This window comes from Barbus barbus, assembly GCF_936440315.1.
Source record: "Barbus barbus genome assembly, chromosome: 41".
Taxonomy (NCBI): domain Eukaryota; kingdom Metazoa; phylum Chordata; class Actinopteri; order Cypriniformes; family Cyprinidae; genus Barbus; species Barbus barbus.
The window spans coordinates 9115669-9136373 of record NC_136719.1 but is presented as its reverse complement, the minus strand read 5'-3'; the positions used below and the strand labels follow the sequence as shown (position 1 = coordinate 9136373).

The 20705-nt window shown below is 40.2% G+C and overlaps 1 protein-coding gene across 1 annotated transcript in view; it reads right to left on the bottom strand.

The window, feature by feature from the left end:
- LOC306860429 (microtubule cross-linking factor 2-like) overlaps positions 1-20705 on the bottom strand; it is a 58125-nt gene that overhangs the window by 3954 nt on the left and 33466 nt on the right. The window contains exons 4-13 of the mRNA XM_079402145.1: positions 20141-20203; positions 16261-17574; positions 11334-11462; positions 9711-9836; positions 9322-9552; positions 6956-7102; positions 6669-6839; positions 2670-2930; positions 1567-1637; positions 31-1483 (exon numbers count right to left, since the gene is read on the bottom strand). Coding sequence (XP_079258271.1) covers positions 31-1483; positions 1567-1637; positions 2670-2930; positions 6669-6839; positions 6956-7102; positions 9322-9552; positions 9711-9836; positions 11334-11462; positions 16261-17574; positions 20141-20203 — 3966 coding nt within the window. The remainder of the gene's footprint in view (positions 1-30; positions 1484-1566; positions 1638-2669; positions 2931-6668; positions 6840-6955; positions 7103-9321; positions 9553-9710; positions 9837-11333; positions 11463-16260; positions 17575-20140; positions 20204-20705) is intronic.

The window sequence follows — 20705 nt, the reverse complement described above, 5'->3', positions numbered from 1 at the left end:
GACACAAGAACTCATATTAGACTGTCTCACCTCCAGGGTACTAGAGCTTGGGCTCATTGCATCCTTTCCGGTGGCTACAATCTCGTCTCTTTGTGTTTTCATAAACCTCTTATTGACGATCTTCGTGATGTTGTCTGTGCCAATCAAGACTCCAGGTAGGCATTCAGGCTTTGGTTCGTCCATGGTGCCTGCTGGCGCAGTCCTGCCGCAAACATTGCGGAGAAACTCCTGGACCATGCCATACTTCTGAGCTCCCGCTTCTCCCAGACCGATACCTATGCTAGGACAGGAGGGTTTCCCAGCAGCTTGTCTTCCTGGGCATGGCTCTGCTTTCCATAATGATTCAACACTTCCAGAGTGTTCCACCACACTGAAGAGACTGGTCAAGCCATCATTGAGGCCACTAAGCACTGGGCTGTTTCGGGTGGTGGTGGAACGTGCCCAGGCCGAACCGTTCTGAGATCCACTACGGTTATGAAGATTCCATACACTGCGATCCCTTGAAGATGTTGAGGAAGTCTCCAGTTTGGAGGAGGAGGTGGAGACCCTGCGGGTAAGCTTAGGTGAACCATATTTCGGTGAGCAACATGGTCTATCTATGCGACTGTGGACTTTCTCTAGAGATGAAGAGATCTGTCGGGAGCGTGCAGATGAAAGTGAGGTGGATGGACGAGGAGACCATGCTTTCCCTTGAAGGCTTCTAGTTGTTGGAATGGGGCCATCGGTTTGTAGGCCAATGCTGACAAACTGTGCTGTTTGCGTTCCTGTACTTGAAACACCAACTGTCTGGCTCCCGGTATCTTTGCTGCACTTCCTCTCCAGAGAACTGGAACGAATGGCCTGTCGCACACAGTTGGTTATCTCCTTCATGTCATCACTAAGGTTGCCTGAAATTTCCAGTCCGTGGAATGGTGCAGAACCTCCCGTCCGTCCTTCAAGCAGGTCTCTATGCTGCTGTGAAAGTGAACTCAACCATTGCTCATACGTGGATGAGAAAGTGGTCATCAAAGGTGTAGATGAAGCAGTCTGACCCGATGGATCTATCATGGCTGCATCTCTAGATGATGGTCCTTGCTGAGGATCCTGCTGGGCCATTTCTTTGACTGACCTCCTCTCCATTCTCCTTACAGTTGGAGGGCTGTAATAGATGCGAATACCCGTCTTATCTGGAGCTGTGTAACTTCTCTGGATGTACTCCTTGCTGAACTCCAGTCCAGGGAAGCTGCTGTTAGAGTTGGTGCTTGGGCAGTCCCATGTCTTAAACTGGTCACCCTTCTCCAGCATTGCAGAATCATTGGTCAGGTACTTCCAATTCTTCTTATTGAGATCACTTAAGTCGGTACAAGCCAGAATGGAGGCAGGAGCAGTAGTTTGATGCTGTGGAACATTGCACTCTGGTACTCCGCTGACCTTGTGACCAGGAAGGAACAGACTGGTGTCCAGCAGACTCTTAAATTCAGAGAGTGCAGAAATTGATTTGGTCCTGTAACGAGAATGGGGATTATCATAAAACAGTCACGTCTGATAAAACAAGGCACAGTTAAGACCTTAATCAAATCAGTTTACCTTTGCAGTCCTGAACCACCGGTGGCTGCATCTGCTGAGATTTCCTTTTCAGATATTTTATCATGCAGAACCTGAAAAGAAAATCTATTTTAGTGAAGTTTTACAGAGCAGCATGCCATGGTCATCCCTCCGCACAGTACTCCCATTCATTCATGTGGTATTACTAAATCAGCTGATATTGTCTTTAGGAAATGAGATCATGCAAAACAGCTATTTTCCTCTGCGGGGGTAATGATAGTGGTATGGTTCACCACGTCTATGTAAATGACCAAAATTCGCTCAATGAGGCATTTCTCACTTCTTTCTCATTCAGGTTGTCATATGAAACAGAGAAATTAGAGCACTGAGCTGGACTGTCACAAAAAGAAAGACAAAAGAGAAAAAAATGATATAGTCTCATCTCTTTTTCCAGCCTCATTACTTACAGTATGGTTAGTACAGACACACTAACCACATTCAGGCTACTTTCCAATTGGACTATGCACACTGTGCACAGCCACATGGATATGCAAAACCATCAGTTTCTAGATAAGTGATGCAACATGCAGAGAGCCTGTCAGCAGGCGCTCTGCGGAAATGTTTATAGATACTGTCATATCCGTCCATTATGTGAGGGGAGCCCTAAGTCAGTGAAGGAAGTGTGGGGATAAACTATGTGGAAAATATGTCATGACAACACAGACCCAAATAAAACAACAGCTTAAAAGGACTCAGAAAAACATGAAAGCAGGGGAACAAGATTTGGAAATACACAACAACGCTTCCAGGCCTTTTAATACACTTGAAACTTGACCATAAAAGAATCTGTTCACCCAAAAATAAAAACTCTGTCATTTCCTCACCCCCATGTTGTCCCAAACCCATATGACTTTATTCTGTGGTGAACAAAAGAGAAATTCTGAAAAAATCAGCTGCTTTCAGAAACATGTTGCATGTCTTTTCAAAAATGTACAGAAGACTTAGTTGAGACCACTTTTTGGTGTTTTTGTGTCCCTTGAAACTTGAAAGTGTTCCAAAAAAAGAAATAAACACTAACAGATAAACAATAACAGAATTAAAATTTTTGAGTGAACAAATCCTTTAACCCCCATATGACATCTGACCTGTGTGCCTTTGCTCTGAGCTTCTCGTAAACGCTGTTCCCATTGACTTCTTTCCTGGTTGAAGTGCTCCAGAAGCTCTAGCCTTTCTCGGCTCCAGTTCTTCTCACTGATCTGCAGTTGTTTGGTGAGGTCCATCACAGCAGCGTAAGAGTCCGCCAACAGGTGTTGATGCTCCTCCCGCTCCTTTTTAAGTGCCCCCTTGAGGTCTGGAGAATCTTTTTCACCCCCAGCCATAGATACCTTCCCCATCTTACCCTCCAGCTGATGACAAATATAAAGTACAAAATGAGAGGGTGAGATAAAAAGAGAACACTTGATGTATTCAAAAGTGGAAGAGTAACCATAGAAACAGCCCCATAATACACAGCAAGCATTTACAGTCATATACTGACAGCTGCAGCAACCTGACATGACATTTTAGTTTATTTGCCCTACATCATTAAATCGGTGTGTATACTGTATTTAATAAAATATAAATATATAAAAGTGCAATTAATGAAATAGCTCAAAATGGAAATGTACTCATCCTCAGACCATCCAACATGTAGATGAGTTAGTTTCTACACTGTACCAGATTATAAGAAATTTAGCATTCATTACATCACTTACTAACCAATGGATCTTCTACAGTGATTGGGTGCCGTCAGAATAAGAGTTCAAACATCTTATAAAAACATCACAATAATCCACAAGTAATCCACATGAATATAGTCCATCAATTATGGTTTTGTGAAGTGAAAAGCTGTATGTTTGTAAGAAACAAATCCTTCATTAAGGCATTTTAACGTACGCTCCTGGCCAGAATATTAGTCCACAATCCATGTCCATCCCGTGCTGGCTTTGCACATCAAATTCACCAACATATTTGTTTAAAACGGTTTTTGCTTATAACCTGTTTTCACTGGAGAAATCAATATTATGGATGCAGAACTCCTAGACCGAGGTATTTTAGCCAGAATCAACATGATTTTATCAGCTGTATTGGCTGTTTTACAGCTGCTTCAAACATGGCTCATCCAATTATATTGTTATGATACTTGGTTATATTTTGTTTTGCGTTTCCAGCAACGGTAATTATGAAGCCAGCCTACTCTTTATCCCCCATCCTCATTTAAATTCCTTCTGCTCTCTCAGTTGGAGCCGCAAATCTACAGAACTCATCAATTTTGTGAGCGTACGCGAGTCAGGTTATTAAAACACACAGCCTGCTGGGAACTCATCAGACAATCAGTGACTAGCTTCTCACGGTGATAATGCCTAATGAGTTTTGCTTTGGATGGCAATGAGAGGTTAATGGGTTGATGTGGTTTATTTAAGACGGTGAAAGTTACTTGTTCCAGATACCTCCTCATAAACCGTAATGATTATAGGCAAGAAGAAGTATCCCGAAAGGCTTTTATTTCCATCAGACTGTTGACGTGGCTTTGTGGATTGTGATTTATTTTAATCACTTTTGACTCACATCATATATTAATAATAAGTGACAATGTGCAGCATCAACAGAGGACTTTATAACATTATCCTAACAACATTACTGGTATCAATAACCTGTCTTGTTAATGCAGTGATAAATCATTTTCTGTGACAGGTTGTTATTAGTGCCACAGAGGTTACAGCTAATACTAGAGAGCCAAATCCCATGTCTCCCATTCCTTTTATTATCGCATGGCTTATTCTCTGAACCACATTCTTATAAAAACAAAGGAAGTGCAGATAAAAACGAGGAGTGGCATGGAGGAAGGGAGCCCTGTAATATCGACCTATCAGAGCAGTAATGGTGAAAGCGGCAGTCTAGTGTCATTAGGATCTCTGGAGAGCATGCATTTTTTTCTGCTGTTAGTACTGCCATTAGCAGCATTTTCTGTTTTCTGTTTATTAACAAATGTAGTCTAATGTAGTATACCGCTGTATAATGAGTACAATGCATACTTGTCTTATAATCTTACTTATATTGCAGTCTTATTTTGCCATATTACCTGCACTTTGGATACTTTCATTGCTATCAGCCACTGAAAACCCATACTGGACGAGCACTATTTGAAAGTGCCAAGTGCCCCAGTGTTTACACTCTATTGGGAAATCATACTGCGACTGGCTTACTTACAGTTCTTTCTGTACATTAAACTGGTATTTAGACTGTAAAGATGGCACACCAACTAAAGTTTATTTAATACTTAGTTGAAATAACCTGATTTATGCAATAAACTGACAGATTTATTCAAATACATATTAAATATTGAAGACAATATGTTCAATAAAAATGTAACAGTGCATATCTTTAACAAAATGCTAAATTTTTCTAGCTAACTATCGAGTTTATAGCCATTGAATTACTTCCCTTAAGTAAATGTAACATTGTTACTTTTGTTTACAAGCTGTTTTATTGATGTCTTTCTGTGCTTGAAACACTAAGCAATTACATGAGACATTATATATTTCGGTAAGTTGTACTGTTTTTTTTTTTCAGCAAAAATTCTGATGTTCATTTGTTTATTTTGTGCTATAACTAGTAGTAAAGAGCAAGAGATGATCAGTTCATGTGCCGCTTAAACAGGCAGATTCAACTATTTGTAACACCACATTAAAGAGCATCAAAAATGGCATTTTTTATTTGAACTTTGTTATTATTGTCAGCATTTCTAAGCTGAGACTGTTTTATATCAAAAGTAATAAACCACATTTATTATGATTATTAGAAGGTATGCACTCTACAAATAATGTTCAGTGAAGTTTTGTTCATGCATCAACTGAAAACAGCATAGAATTAAAAATCTTGATCCAATAAAAATGTCAACCTAGCCCTAGCGTCCACACAGCTAACAGGTTTACCTGACACAAGAGACTGAGACACTTAGTCAAAACGTGCCATTTTCCATCATTGGCAAAATTCACTGCATCACTACTTTATTCCATATTTGTTTCTCATCTGTAGCCCTCCGTGTTTATAACACTGATCCACAAACTGTGTCTAAGTCCTCTTCCTCCCCCAGCTCATTAATTACGCCATTTATAAAGACTGCAGTCATGAATGCATCTCAGAGCAAAGATATTAATCTCATCTTTCACCATCATGCCCAGAAACAAGCCTGTAAGCACACACACTCCCTCGCGCCCCCCAGTGAAATGCCACATTGCTGCTGACACACTGCAGATGGCTCACACAGCTCTCTCCCCAGAATACTGGTGCATGTCCTAACCAACACCAGATCAAATAACAAAATTATAGGCCACATCCAGCATCTTTTCAGCCTGTGTGACAGCAAACTGATCACAATTAATGTATCTGGCTTCAAAAGCTCTTCTCCAGAGGTTTCCAGAATGAATCTCCCAAGAGGAATTACTGTAATCTGTGTGTTAAATCAATGACTATGGCCCCGAGTGCAGGAGTTAAATTACCCCGTGAGATCAATGTTAAAGTAATTACTTTACACCTACAGTGCAAAGTACCTATAAAATGATTCACCTCTATGGACTCTTTCAGATTTTATTGTGTTAAAAGCCACAATGTATTTAACAGATAATTTAACAGAGACAAAGCACTCTGTAATGTATCTATAAAGTACTCTATAAATCATTTTTTTTAATTATTAAAAAATAAGTAACAGAAAACGACTGCATGCATATTATTCCTTCCACTGCTGTAAATCTTTAATAGAAGCATTTTTGTAATTACAAATTACAGATACTTACAGATATCTTTTTTTTTTGGCTATAAAAAAAAATAATTGGATAATTCCAACTTAGATAAGTTTCCAACAACTGTCCACAGTCCTGCTGCTGACATAGATTGATCTGCACAAATTTACTGTTGGCTAGAGGAATATTTTTATTTAAAAGTCACTACGCTTTTATTAAAAAAGTTTCAAAATGCAAAGCAGGACACAAACTACTTCTTCAGGCATTTAATATGTAAAATGAAGACGGTAAGTTCTTTAGAAACAAATTTTGGCACTTGAATTTGAGAAAATACCAGTTATAAATTCAGCCATTGTCACTCACCTGAGTGATAATGCTCTTGAGTTCCATCCGTTCGACTTCCCATGATGCTTTAGCACGGGCAAACTGCTGCGTTAACTCCTGTGAACTCTGACGCTCCTCGCGCAGCTCAGCGCTCAGGTCCTGTAGCGCCACCTTCAGGTCCGACAGAGTACTGCCAAATCCAGTAGGCTGCTGAGCACAACAGGAGACGGAAGCTGATTACATTTACATATCCTTGAAGCTTTGACCATAATAAGATTCAAATGTAAAGCATGTTAGTATCGTGCAGAAGTTAGGTGTTGTTCCACCTGTGGGCAGCTTTTCTCTGCCAGGCTGTGCTCTTTAGGTGTAGGGTTGAGCGGCTGTTCCTCAGCAGCTGACATCTTGTTGTCTCCATAGTGGGAAGACAGGCCATCTTCCTCAAGCAGGATATGAAGATCTTTTACACTGTTAACCTGGAAAAAAATATTGGACTGAAATAATATTTACAAAGTACACAGTTTAAAAATTTTGCTGTCGGTACCATTTTGTAATGTTTGTGAAAGAAGTCTCTTATGCTAACCAAGGTTGCATTTATTTGATTATAATACATTAAAAACAGTAATATTGTGAAATATTATTACAATTTAAAATAGCTGTTTCCTGTTTTAATTTATCTTAAAGGAGTAATGAACTGAGAAACCCAAATTCCTTTGATCTTTTGATATATAAGAGGTCATTGTACTATAAAAACATCCTGTAAGCCCCACCCACCGATTCGCACATGTAGTGTTTACGAGAGAGGCGAACACGCTATAGTCTAAGCCGAAACCAAAAAATAAAGATGGCTCTGAAGACAACAATATGCTGGGCAGTGCCAAGCTGTGGAAAAAAACAGTCTTTGCGGCTGTGCCGACTTTATTGGATCCGACAGTAATGTCGCAACACACAAGTGAACACAGTACGTGGTCACTATTGCTTTGGCTCTTCTTACAGAGGGCCTGATATGTATTGAATTATTTATGCTTTTTGACCTAAATCACAGCAGCGTCCATCTGTGAGGAATGTACACTGACAAGCATACACAACGTTAGCCAAACATCACTAAGAGTCTACAATCCGCCACGCCTATTCAAACAGAGCGTTCTGATGAGGGCGGTCAAAACAGGACAGAAAATAGCCTATTATTTTTTAAATTATGATGTTTTTTTATATACAAATCTTGATAATATTATAAGCGAATAACAAAGGTGACAATTCCAGCATAATTACTCCAGTCTTCAGTGTCACATGATCCTCCAGAAATCATTCTAATGTACTGATTTAATGCTCAGGAAAAAAAAATTCTTATTATTATCAATGATGAAAACAGTTCTAATATTTAGTATTTCTGTGATTATTTTTTCTTTGATTCTTTGATCAGCAGAAAGTTTAAAGAACGGCATTTAATTGAAAGTTGTGGTAACACTTTCTATGAAGCCCATATTTAGAATACATTATAAGGGTATTTTAAGGCATTATAATGAATGCATAATGCATTATAAAAAACTTATAATATGTTATATCATCTTATGAATATTCATAAGAACAGATTTAATGTATTATAATATTTACTTATTTGTGGTTATAGCTTTTAAGAGTATGATGATTTATAACACAGTGAACACGTTGCATCCACTGAAGTTACAATTAATTATATTTCTCATAGTTATAATGTATTATAAGTCTCATATCTTGCCACCTTTCTTATGCTACTTTACTTAAAGCCATCAATGACCACTTATAAGTATAGTAATAATAATAATAATAATATTTTTTTTCTCTCAAACATCCATGAGATCAGATATCAGATCAGATGAATGTGTAATATGACACATTTGCTTTGAACTAGTTTTATTTTAACATCAGTTTGATTATTTTGATGGTACCCTTTAGACAGCTGTTGTTAAGTAACTCTGTAACTACGTCAACTAGCAGTCATTGGAGTATTAGTAGTATATCTGCTAAATATATGCTAACACATTGTTTTAATGGTTCCCCAACAGACAAACTGACTATAAGTAACTTTGCAAGTTCTTCAACATTATACCTACCCTAACCTTAACCTAAGCCTACTAATACTCTAATGAGAATTAGTTGACATGTAGTTGCAAAGTTGCTTATAGTCAATAGACTAAAGGGACCATCAAAATAAATGTAACCTAACATATAAACATTGCATTTTTTTTTTCAGTTGAAATTAACTGAAATTAACTAGCTCACATCAAAATTAATATTAGCCTCACAGGGAACACTCATATAATACTCCACACCTAACCACTTACAAGATGTAGTAAGATACTGTGCAGATCTTAAATAATATCAAGATATATAGTCCATTATATATTATATATTATAAATATGGGCTTCATAGAAAGTGTTACCAAAGTTGTAATGGAAATCTTTTGTAACATTATAAATGTAATTTTTGATCTATTTTATTCACTAACCACCCACAATCCAGTTTACTTAGGCTCCAAATGTGGATGAATTGTGCCATGCAGATATGTGAGCATGTTTGCACCGTTTGCCAATCTGCATAATTCCCTGAGAAAATCAGGTGATAAAACAATGCAAACAGTATGTGTAAATAAACCTGCGTTCAGCATGCACAATTCATTCCTAATGAATTCACCAAAAAAAAATGGCTCCATACCTCTAGGATATCCTTGCTCTCAGTGTCTAGTTTCTTGCCGAGTCTCCACTGTTTGAGGAGCCAGCGCAGCTTCAGGCTGATGAGGAGCAGGCTCTCTTTGAGCTGCTGTGATTCCTGCACCAGCAGGTTTCTCTCCTGACTCCACAGCTTCTGCTGCAGACGCGTCTGCAGGCTCAGACTCTGCAGCTGGAAGTCACAGCGGAGGAGAGCCTTCTGATGCTCTTCCTGAAGCTAGAGAGAAAGAATAAGAGAGACAGTAAAATTAAGGACTTGAGGACAAAGATGGCTCGATGCAGGTCTGGAACCAATCAGACTTTAGGGTTTGATTTGCTTTATCAAGTGTTCAGTGTTTCAGAAAGTTAGCACGGCATGTATTAACGTGTTTGCACCTGAGAGAGTTTATGTGTGTCGTTGTGGCGCGCCTGTCTCTCCTGTGACAGTGCTTCCTGTGCTCCCTGAGCCTTCTCTCTCGCCTCAGACAACAGATCGTGCAGCTCGCCAACCTGCTCTGTCAGCTAAAGAACAACATGAAAACAGAAAGAAATGAGAGAGAATGCAAGTAATTGGTAAATGCTGTATTTGTAATACAAATAAACTGGAACAAATGGCAAAACTTGCTGCTTTGTAAATGTCAAATGTTTCAGTGCTACAATGGCAAAATAATAACCACATCAAATTAGATTAGAAACTGTCTGATCATGACATCAAGTTTGCAGAGAACACAATCTGTATTATTTGTCTTTCTGTAAAGACTCAACCTAGTCCTAGAATAGTCAATTGTTTGGTCAACAAGATATTTTCTTAGATTTTGTTTTGATCTAGTTGGTGGTTTAAATGGGATAAATAATCATCAACATGTATACTTGCAGATGGGCGTCTTTGGCTGTTTTTAAGCCCTTTTTGTCACAGTTGTAAGTTAAAAATAAACTTGTTTCTTGAGACCCCTGCGTTCAACTTAAAAATGTATATAAACCCCTCTAAGAAACACTTCTGATCAGGGTGAGGTGAAAAAACCAGCCTAAATATAAATGACTTCTATATATGAGAATAATATATAATATTAGATGTTTTGTTTTTTACATTGAACCCACCCTAAATTTCAAAACATGAGATCAGAGCTTGATCACGCGATCGCAGTTGTCTCTTTTTCTTTGTGAAAATCACATTTGCTAGTTAGTGGAAATGGTGGATGATAAATTGTTTGGGTGGAAACTGTTGATGGCTGGAGGTTTCACCGGAATGCTGCAAGGGCGTTTGGCACAGCGTGAGGGACACAAAATCACATACTGCGTTCTTTCATGATTTAAAGCTCGGCATAATGGACTATTTTTAATCATGATGTCAAAACTAAACTGTCTTCAATTTAAATACTGCATATTTCTCAGGAGTTTATGACATCTTGTGCAAACTTAACAGATCACTGGCCTTCCAAATTGCACCAAATTTACTAAAGAAAATAAAGAAGTAGGCCTCAGTCTTTACAGACACATCCGTTTCTGTACTGAGGTAAATATAGTGTAATGTAAGAGCGAAGTGGGGTTAGGGCAAAACTAAACCACGTTGGCAATGAGAACTATATTTGCTCATATCTCTGCATGGGTGAACAGGCCTTGTTTTATTTATGAACTCATGGGTATTTTTATATTTTAACCACATAAATATTCTTCAGAGTCTGTGAATGTCCCATTTAATAGACTTTGCAGTCATTATCTAAACCCTAATTTCCCAATTCCCGATTAACCTCAGATGTGTCTTCATTGTAGCTTCTGAGCTTTTGAAATTGACCAGTTTTCCACTGAGAGAACTGAAAGCACCACTAATTCTATGGATTAAATGCATTCTGGGATTGCCTTATGCATGAAGGATACACAACATGCTGCCTCTGATTTTGAGAGTTAAATTACAAACTGTCTAGGCGAACAATGGGTTTTGGAACAGAGCCATTGTGTGTTCAATTGTAAGACACTAGCAGAAGTTAAATGTTTTTGTGTGTGCATGTTTTAGTGCCTTACCAGATCAGAGTTTGTTTCCTTTAAGTCAGATTCCTCGTCTTTGTTGCTGTCTTTGTGGTGGTTGCTCTCCTCCTCTGCCTTGCACGGGTGAACTTTGACCTCACAGTCTGGCTGGTCTCTAGAGTCAGGCTGTTGCATGCATGCATGGGCAAGTTAATGAAGGTAAAACAAAAAACAAAAAACAACAATGAAAGACGAGCATGATAGAAGACAGACGAGATCAAGAGGAGTATGATGAAGAAATAAAAAAAGGTGATGTGTAATATGGGTATATAAAATATTTGGAGGGATGTAAGGACATAATAGACATATTTAAACAAATTAAACATGGAAAAAAAGGCATAATGATACCCATAAAACATCACCAGCAAATAAAAACTCACAAGACAATGAAAAGTATATATAGGAAAAACAGTTTGGTCATTGTGGTATGAGACAAAATGGCAAAAAGAAACAAAACAACAAGAAGTGAAAGCATCATCTTTGGTTTGAGGAGGAGGAAACAGGAAATGGGGTAGCGGGAAACAAAGGAATCGTAAAGAGAGGGAGAAGAAGAAGAAAAACAAAGGAAGAAATATTGTAGCGACCACAGGTCATGGTGCCCATGCAGTGAGGAAAAAGAGAGAGAGAGAGAAGGAGGAAGGGAAGAGTCTGGATTGGATCTGAAGAGTTGGGCCTCTAATGGAGCCTAAATGAATGCCTCTTAGATTAAACCTCAAATGTGTCAGAAAATGAAAAATCTTTCAGTGTTTTCTGTCTAAAACAACAGTGTTGTATTGGACCCTGCTGACTTTCTTTGGATGAACAAAAACAGTTGAAATGGTCTTCCAAATATATATTTTATGTTCCACAGGCAAAAGAAACTCATACAGGTTTTGTATGACATGAGGGTGAGCAAATGATGACTGAATTATTTTGGTGACCTGTGACTTTAAAGGATTAGTTCACCTCCAGAATGAAAAAATCCTGATAATTTATTCATCCCCATGTCATCCAAGATGTTCATGTCTTACTTTCTTCAGTCGAAAAGAAATGAAATGGTTTTTGAGGAAAACATTCCAGGATTTTTCTCCATGTAGTGGACTTCAATGATGGCCAAGGGGTTGAAGGTCCAAATTGCAGTTTCATTGCAGATTCAAAGGGCTCTGCACGATCCAAGCTGAGGAATAAGGGTCTTATTGAAACGATTGGTCATTTTCCCCAAAAAATTATAAATAAATTATATACTTTTAACTACAAATGCTGGTCTTGCACTAGCTCTGCGCTGCGCGCCAGCGATCTCACGTATTACGTTATAACTTTGCAAAGGTCACACCTGGTTAGTTCTTCGTCTGTGTACTCCGTTTCAAAAAAGTTGGGTAAGATGAAAAACTCCATCTCATGTTCTCCTCCATTTTCAAATTGTCTGACATCGTTGTTTTACCTTTTCTTGTAAAGGGTGTTTGACTTTCTTTGTCATACTTCTGCCTACGTCACACGTGACCGTTCCAAAATGACTATGTAATGGATGCAGAGCTAGTGCAAGACAAGCATTTGTGGTTAAAACCTATATAATTTATTTATTTTAGAAAAAGACTGATTGTTTTACTAGATTAGACACTTATTATTTGGCTGGGATCATGTAGAGCCCTTTGAAGCAACATTAAAACTGCGATTTGGACCTTCAACCCATTGGCAAATATAATATCCTCGAACACTTTGGAATGCAGTTAAAGGGTTTATAAGGAATAAATCAATTTCATATGCCTCTTTCCTTCAGAAAAACCGACACAAAAAGATAGTTGAACTGGAATCACAGCTCCAGAATCTGACTAGAGATAATCAGCGTTGTTTCTCAGACAATACACTCAGTAAAATCATGGCGGTTAGGTCCGAACTCAATTCATTACTGAGATCCAGGGCAGAATTCCTGATCCAAAGATCCAGGCAGAATTATTATTTTCAAGGGAGTAGACCAAGCCACCTTTTAGCCCTACGATTACGCAACAGTGAAAAGTTTGCTAATATTTCAGCAGTAAAATCCCAATCTGGGCTCATTATGACAGACCCAAAAGACATTAATATTGCCTTTCACTCTTTTTACTCTAACCTCTATACTTCTTCTGCTGATGGTGACCCTGACTCTTGCATCTTTTCTGTCCAATCTTGATGTACCTAGGCTGTCAGATTCAGATTCAGAATACCTGGCTGAACCGATCTCTCTTCAGGAGCTGGAGTCAGCAATTCAATCTATGAACAAGGGGAAACCCCCAGACATAGATGGCATTCCAGTCGAATTGTATACTACTTTTTGGTCGGATTTAGGCCCCCTCATGTTAGATATGATACATTTTTCAGTTACTCGAGGCTCATTTCACCCATCTATTAATATAGCTGTTATTTCTCTCTTGTTAAAAAAGATAAAGATCCGACTTCCTGTTCTAGTTACAGGCCACTTTCTTTGATAGGGACTGATGTTAAATTATATGCTAAACTACTATCTCATCATGACCAAACAGGATTCATTAAATCTCGCTCAGCTTCGGATAATTTACGCAGGTTATATATCATTAATTCAAATAATAGTGTGTCCTCCCCTTGCGCAGTATTATCTCTACATGCGATGAAAGCTTTCGACCAGCTAGAATGGAACTATTTATGGGCGGTTCTACTGCATCTGGGTCTGGGATCAAGTTTCATAAATATGATAAAAGGTCTGTATGCCAATCCAGCAGCCACTGTTCTCACAGGTGCTGTTCGCTCGAACCCATTCTTTATACATTGAGGTACTCGTCTGTTATTTGCCCTATCCTTGGAACCCTTAGCTCAAGCGGTCCGACAATCTGAAACTTATTTCTCCCATAAATATACGGAATACTCATCATCATATTTCTTTGTTTGCTGATGATATCTTATTGTTTTTGGAGAAGCCGTCACATTCTATTCCTCATGTGTTGAATTTATTTGACCATTTTGGATTTCTCTCTGGGTTTAAAATTAATTGGAGTAAGTCATGTTTACTTCCCCTCGATTCTAAAATTGATTCCATGTCCCTTTCTATATCTATTCCATTGATATCCCCTGCAGGAAACAGTCTCAAAAAACTATAATTGTATTCTAGCCAAAATATCCTCAGATTTGGAAAATTGGTCTCGTCTTCCTACTTCTTTTCAGGCCCGTATATCGGTGATTACAATGAATGTTCTCCCACGTATTAATTTATTTTCTTCCATGATTCCTCTCGCTCCACCAGTTGGCTACTGGAATAAATTAGATGCATGTGTTTCATGGTATATATGGGATGGGAAACGTCCTCGTATTAAACTGACTACCTTACAACTATGTAGATTACATGGAGGTCTTTCTTTCCCTAATTTTAGACTGTATGCTCAAGCCTTTTCCCTCCATCTTTTAGCAGTTTGGTTTGATCCTTACGCTTCTTTGTCTTGGAGAGCAATTGAGGAATCTATCGTTTATCCATATAAATTGAAGCATCTTGTTTTTTCGGGAGCTCCACTTAGGCAGTGTAAATCTCGGTTTGGTCCCATTGTAACCCATCTCCTCTCCACATGGAGGGATGTTGAAAGACGTTCTCAACTAGTTACAAAATGGCATAGGCATTCGCCTATTTTCCACAATAATAACCTTTTGTCAGGCAGTACTCCATTTCATTGTCCGCAATGGACTCATAGTAAAGTAAACACTCTGGGAGATATCTATGATGATAGTGGTATAAAATCCTTCCAGAATATGGGGTGCCTTGGAACTCTCAACTGCATGTTCACCCTTTGCGCAAACTAATCCTTCCTTCTGAGGAATCTCCCTCCTCTGCTTCAGTCATCCATATCTTTCTTCTTGAGCATTCATACAAACCTTTATCTATTACAACTGTTTGGGCTAAGGATCTTGAGGATGTACATGTTTTATTTTCCGATCAGGTATGGGGTATGTTTAAATTGTCTTCTAAAACCCCTAATCACCAAATGATTCATTGGAAATTGCTGCATAGGGTTTACTTGACTCCAATGAAATGTTTTTATATGAATCTGTCGTCTTCTAAGTGTAATCTCTGTTCCCAAGGGGTTTTAGGCACGTTTTTGCATTTTTTTTTTTTTGGGAAGTGCCCCTGTCTCTCACCTTTTTGGACTCTCTCTCACAGGACCTATCATATTTGTTGGGTACTGAGATATGTTTGACTCCGCGCCATTTTTTCATGAATGACTTTTGGGACTTCACCTTGTCCGTCCAACAAAGATGTTTACTGTTAGCTGCGCTCACAGCAGCAAAAAAATTGCAAGTCAACCGCTGGAATCCTCCTCACACAATGGACAGAAGAACCTGGACTGTGTATTTGTTGGACATAATCTCAATGGAACTCTCTACTTCTCGTATACATGGATCTAACATGAAAACTGTAAATTCATGGCATTAAGCTTTTAATGTTGTGTCTTCTTTTCTAAACTCTTTGAAAAATTATTTTATTGTTATTTGTTTATCTATTAATATTGATTAATGTGTTTATTATTATTATTATTTATTTATTTATGTTTTGAGTCTACCAAGGGGTGGGATGGGTTGGGGTGGGTTTTAAATTTGTAGCTGCTTTTTGTTTTGTACTACTGTTCCACAAAATAAAACTTAAGCAGTTGTAAAAAAAAAAAAAGAAAACCTTTACAACAGCTCAGTTCTTTACCACAATAACAATTATCTACTCCATTAGAGGCCTAAATGCTATCCACCATGAGGCCTTGTAATGCACTAGAAGCATGCATTGTTATAGTGGTCGGCAAACCTTTCTAAGGGAAAGGGCAGTGTAAATACAACTCAATGATCTAATCAAGCAAAGCAACAAAAAGAAAACTTGTTGGGTAAAAACAGACAAAACTCCAAGCAAAAAGGAAAGAATAAAGATGCAAGGTAATATTTGACTAAGAGATTGTGTGTATACCTTCTGTTGAGTTGTGTTCTGGTTGAACTGAGCATCTGCAGGGCATGAGCAATTTGCTGCAGGGTCTTCTGCCTCAGACAACAGGGGCATCAGGGACATCCCTTCCACACGCTCCCTCTCTGGGGGCTGCCCTAGGGCATCCACCCTCTCACTGAGGGCCTGTAGCTGAGCCTGGAGGGACTGCAGTCTGCTATGCAGAGCCTCCACCAGGGGCAGCGTGGAGCTCTGGGTCTGGCTCTTCTCTAGCAGAACTGGTTCTGCAGACTCGTTTATCGTAATCTTATGATAGACGGCATCTGGTGAGATACAGGAGGGGTCGGGTGACGTCAGAAGCTGAATGGCTGAGGTAACAAGTTGCGCCTGGTCGCGGATAGCAAGAAGGTCTTTTATGCTGAGGCACTGAGGGGTATGAGTGTGACTTGTTCCTGAAACTTTCAGATTCTTCTCCTCCAGAATATCGTTCTGCTCGTCACCAACAGGACCTTCACGGTGCGCCTGGCTGGGGACGCACTCAGCCGAGTCCCCTGCTTCAGCATCAGTCTCCAGCACTGGACATGTGGAGCCCTGGTTGGAAGCCAAGTCGCAGCGTTGAAGGTTGGACAGAAGCACACGGTTTTCATACTGGAGCTTCTTTACTTTGCCATTCAGCTCTGCGATCTGAAGCCTGGCAGCAAGTAGTTCTTTATGGCTAGCTTCGTTTAGACCAGATCCTCCATCTTCAGAAGCACCAGGGATAATCGTGGGTGAAGTGATGGTTGTGAATGACGACGGCTCTATTTCAGTGACAGCGGGAAGCTCAGACTTGTAGTGGTTGAGCTCATTCATCAACAGCTTGTTCTGCTCTTCCATTTCTATCAGGGAGCGCCGCAGCAGATCTGCCTCTTCTTCCACAAACTGTAGGTGGCGCTGTAGCTCCATCACATTCTCAGATGTGGAAAGCAGCAGATGACTTCCGACTCCACCAATGACGCCGACTCCACCCGGGGAATCTTGGATCTTCATGTCATCCATTTCGGCGCGAAGGCCGCGGTTCTCCACCTCCAACTCTACGATCCGTCGACTTAGAAGGTTCGCCTCCTCTTCCACCAGTTTCAAGTGGACTTTGACCTCGGCCTCTCGGGTGTGAGGAGAATCGGCGACCTCTTCGACAGTAATTGAGGCATCAACCTCTCCGTACAGAGAGCAATACTTTGCCAGTTCTTCCCTCATGGCCTCGTTGTCTTTGACCATCTTGGTGAGTTTCTTGCACATGAGAGCTGATTCCTCCTTGGCGAAGTGAAGCTGGCACTTAAGGTCTGAACTGTCCTCTGGAGGCTGGAGAGGAATATTTGCAGAGAAGAAACAATTATTAGCCACTACAATATTTAACAATACACTGTCCCTTTATACCCCTTTTCCACCACCACAGTACTGGTGCTAGAGCAAGTGGCCTTGCTTCACATAGTTCTTGATGGAAAATCTGGCCCTGCACAAGCTTGCTAAACCTGCCGATCTTGAACAAGGTCTCAAATTTTTCAAAACAACACTCTTGTTCGAATGACAATTGTAATGTTATAAAGCTACGAGAATACGTTTTGTGTGCAAACAAAACAAAAAGAATGACTTTATTCAACAATTTCTTCATTTCCGTGTCAGTCTTTGCTTCCATCAGGAGAGCAGTTAACCCCCCGTGGGCGGGGTCTAGAGTCTGAATCTGACAGAGATAATCATAATGACAGCCCTTTCTATTGATCTGCCTAAAAAGATCAAACCACTCATTAGAAGAGGGGTGCTGATGATCTTTGTGTGTGAACACCCTGGCAAAACTGATGCGCGCATCCCATCAGATCCGTTCGTAGCGGACGAGGGGAGGCAGGGCAAGACACAGACCAGATCAAAGCTGTATGGAGAGTGAAACACGGGGCTTTGGCCAGCGTAAATTCACTCAAGCTTGAACGCTCAAACCCGCGATTTGATATTTCTTCTCCGAGGTAACTGGGAGAGGAGAAACACGAGAGCAGGGGAGGCGGGGCCAACTTCGTTGAAGTAGGATAACCGCGAGCGCAGCAAGGAAAGCTTAATAGTGAAAATAGCGCTAGCAGATCAAAGAGCTGCGAGAGGCGCTAATCCTTAGTGCAAACACACCGGCAGATCAAAGCGCTGTGTGCAGAGTGAAACACGCGGGGCTATGCCAGCGCGCAAAAATCACTCGAGCCTGCCCGCTCAGCCCCGCGATCTCTCAGTTTCCAGAGAGTGAGAGCGGAGAAGGCGGGGCCAACCAGCGCAGTATTGTAAGATCTGTATAAAAGGATTGTGCCACTCAGTGCGATGAGGAGCGCTGATCCTCGCGTGTTAACACACTCTAGCAGATTAAAGTGAGCACACGAGATAAACCGGCGTGCAATCACTCAAGCCTGATCGCTCCGCTCCGCGAGTTAAGTGTTCCTTCCTCCGAGGTGTCTGGGAGAAGAGGAACATGAAAGCGGGGAAGGCGGTGGGCGCCTTATAACGAGCGAATCAAGGGCGGCTTTCGACGAAAGCAGTCTGTTTGTGAGGGAGCAGCTTCAGCGACTCACACGCAAAGCTGTCAAAGATAGCTTTCTACTCCGGTCCGCCCAAGAGGATATAGCCGCTCATGTAACGAGGGGCGGTGATTCTCACGTGTAAAAACACCGGCGGATCAGAGCGTAAGAGTGAGCATGCAGGCTCTTGAGCCGGCGTGGGATCACTTAAAACCGGTTACTTAGCCCTGTGGCTCTATCGTTTCATTCTCTGAGCTTGCTGAGAGAGGAGAAACGGAAGAGCGGAGCTGACTTACTAGAAGGCCAGCAAGTGGAGAAGAGCGAGACTCATACTCAAGTGAGCATTCTGTCTCAGTGAACGTCCTTCTACATCGTGCAGAATTCCCTGCGCGAGCCACACTCGCAGTGCGACATTTGCAACAACGTCACTTGAAATTTGCTCTTTCAGAAAAATTTGATTTTAGACTCACCGGATGGCCGCAGGGGACGAGGCTGGCATCTGCACAGGTCGCTGGAGCAGCTCGAAGAGCAGGCAGAGCAGCGAGAGGGCGCACAGGAAAAGGCAGCTTCTATCCGCAGCGAGGCGTATCTACGGCGAGCATCTTTCAGTCTCGAGTGTCAGCGAAGGGATGATCGTCGTCGCCGAAGAAGAATTGATCTGTTTTCCTATGGCGAAGCGCCCGCTTATATAGCCAGATGACCACGCCCCTTTTGGCGGGCTCTGGCGGGCTTTGCCGCCATAGGCTTGTGCAGTGCCGCTGACGAGCCACTGGTTCGTTTTTATTTACTGCACGCACCAATGGTCGTGCAGTCACACTGCGTGATTGAAAAAGTCTTCAGTCCTCGGAGAAAAAGGAGTTTTCCCCATAGCGACGCAGTGCGAGTGAAGTATTGACAGGGAACATTAGACATTCTACATTTATTTTGCTTATTGTTAATATTAGTGTTGTTGCTGCTGATGCTTTTTATATATAAAATGTTTTTTATTGTTGTAATATGAAGATTAAATTTAACATGAAAGACTGCTGATTTTCAACACTTAAAAAAAAAAAAAGATGACTGAAAAGAGGAAAAACCAAAATGAAGTATGTTCTTACTTAACTCAGTCATTTATTTACTTTATAACAGTAAATAAATATCGGTTCGGCATATCGGTTATCAGGCACATACAAATGCAAATAATTGGTATCGGTTATAAAAAAAATCTACATCGGTCGATCACTATATAGGATCTCCTTTAGGATTACAAAGACAATGAAAGTTTTGAATCAGTATATGATATCATTGCTGTACTTTACCAGTCGTCTTTCAAATCGTAATAATATCACAATAGAAGCAAACTAACTCATCAGATGTATTGTAGTATTAGAGTGTATTACCTGAGGCGATGCTTTTTTATCAGATTTGTTGTTTGGTCTGGCAACTCTCTTCTTCAAAGAGTTCTAGAGGGAAAAGATGATAAATTAATTTAAAATGTCTAAAAACATGAATGAGTAACTCTTATTAGCCTCCCCTCCCCAGCCACTGCATAGCCACTCTGATATCACAACATCACATCTATCTCTCTCTTTGTGATATTTTCACTCATAAATCATAATTTGGCAGCAAACCAGCATGGAATTAAACTGATACACATCACAGCGTGAGGTATTTCATTGTTTCCATGAAATAAAAAAAACTTCTCTGCTGCAGGAAATGGAGCTAGGAGGAGGACAGAGAGCTATCAGATACATTCTAAAATGAATAGTTGAGAGTCCTAGATGCTGATAAGTTAATACAAGGTTTCAGCTGTGAGAAAGTACACAATATTCACAATATACCACAGCCTCTCGGACCTTATTGCAAAAATTAAACATGATCACGTCTAGTGTGATTTTTCCCTAAATCGTGTAATTAATTTGCACCTATGTTTGTCTTCATTAAATTAATAAAAAAACAGGAATG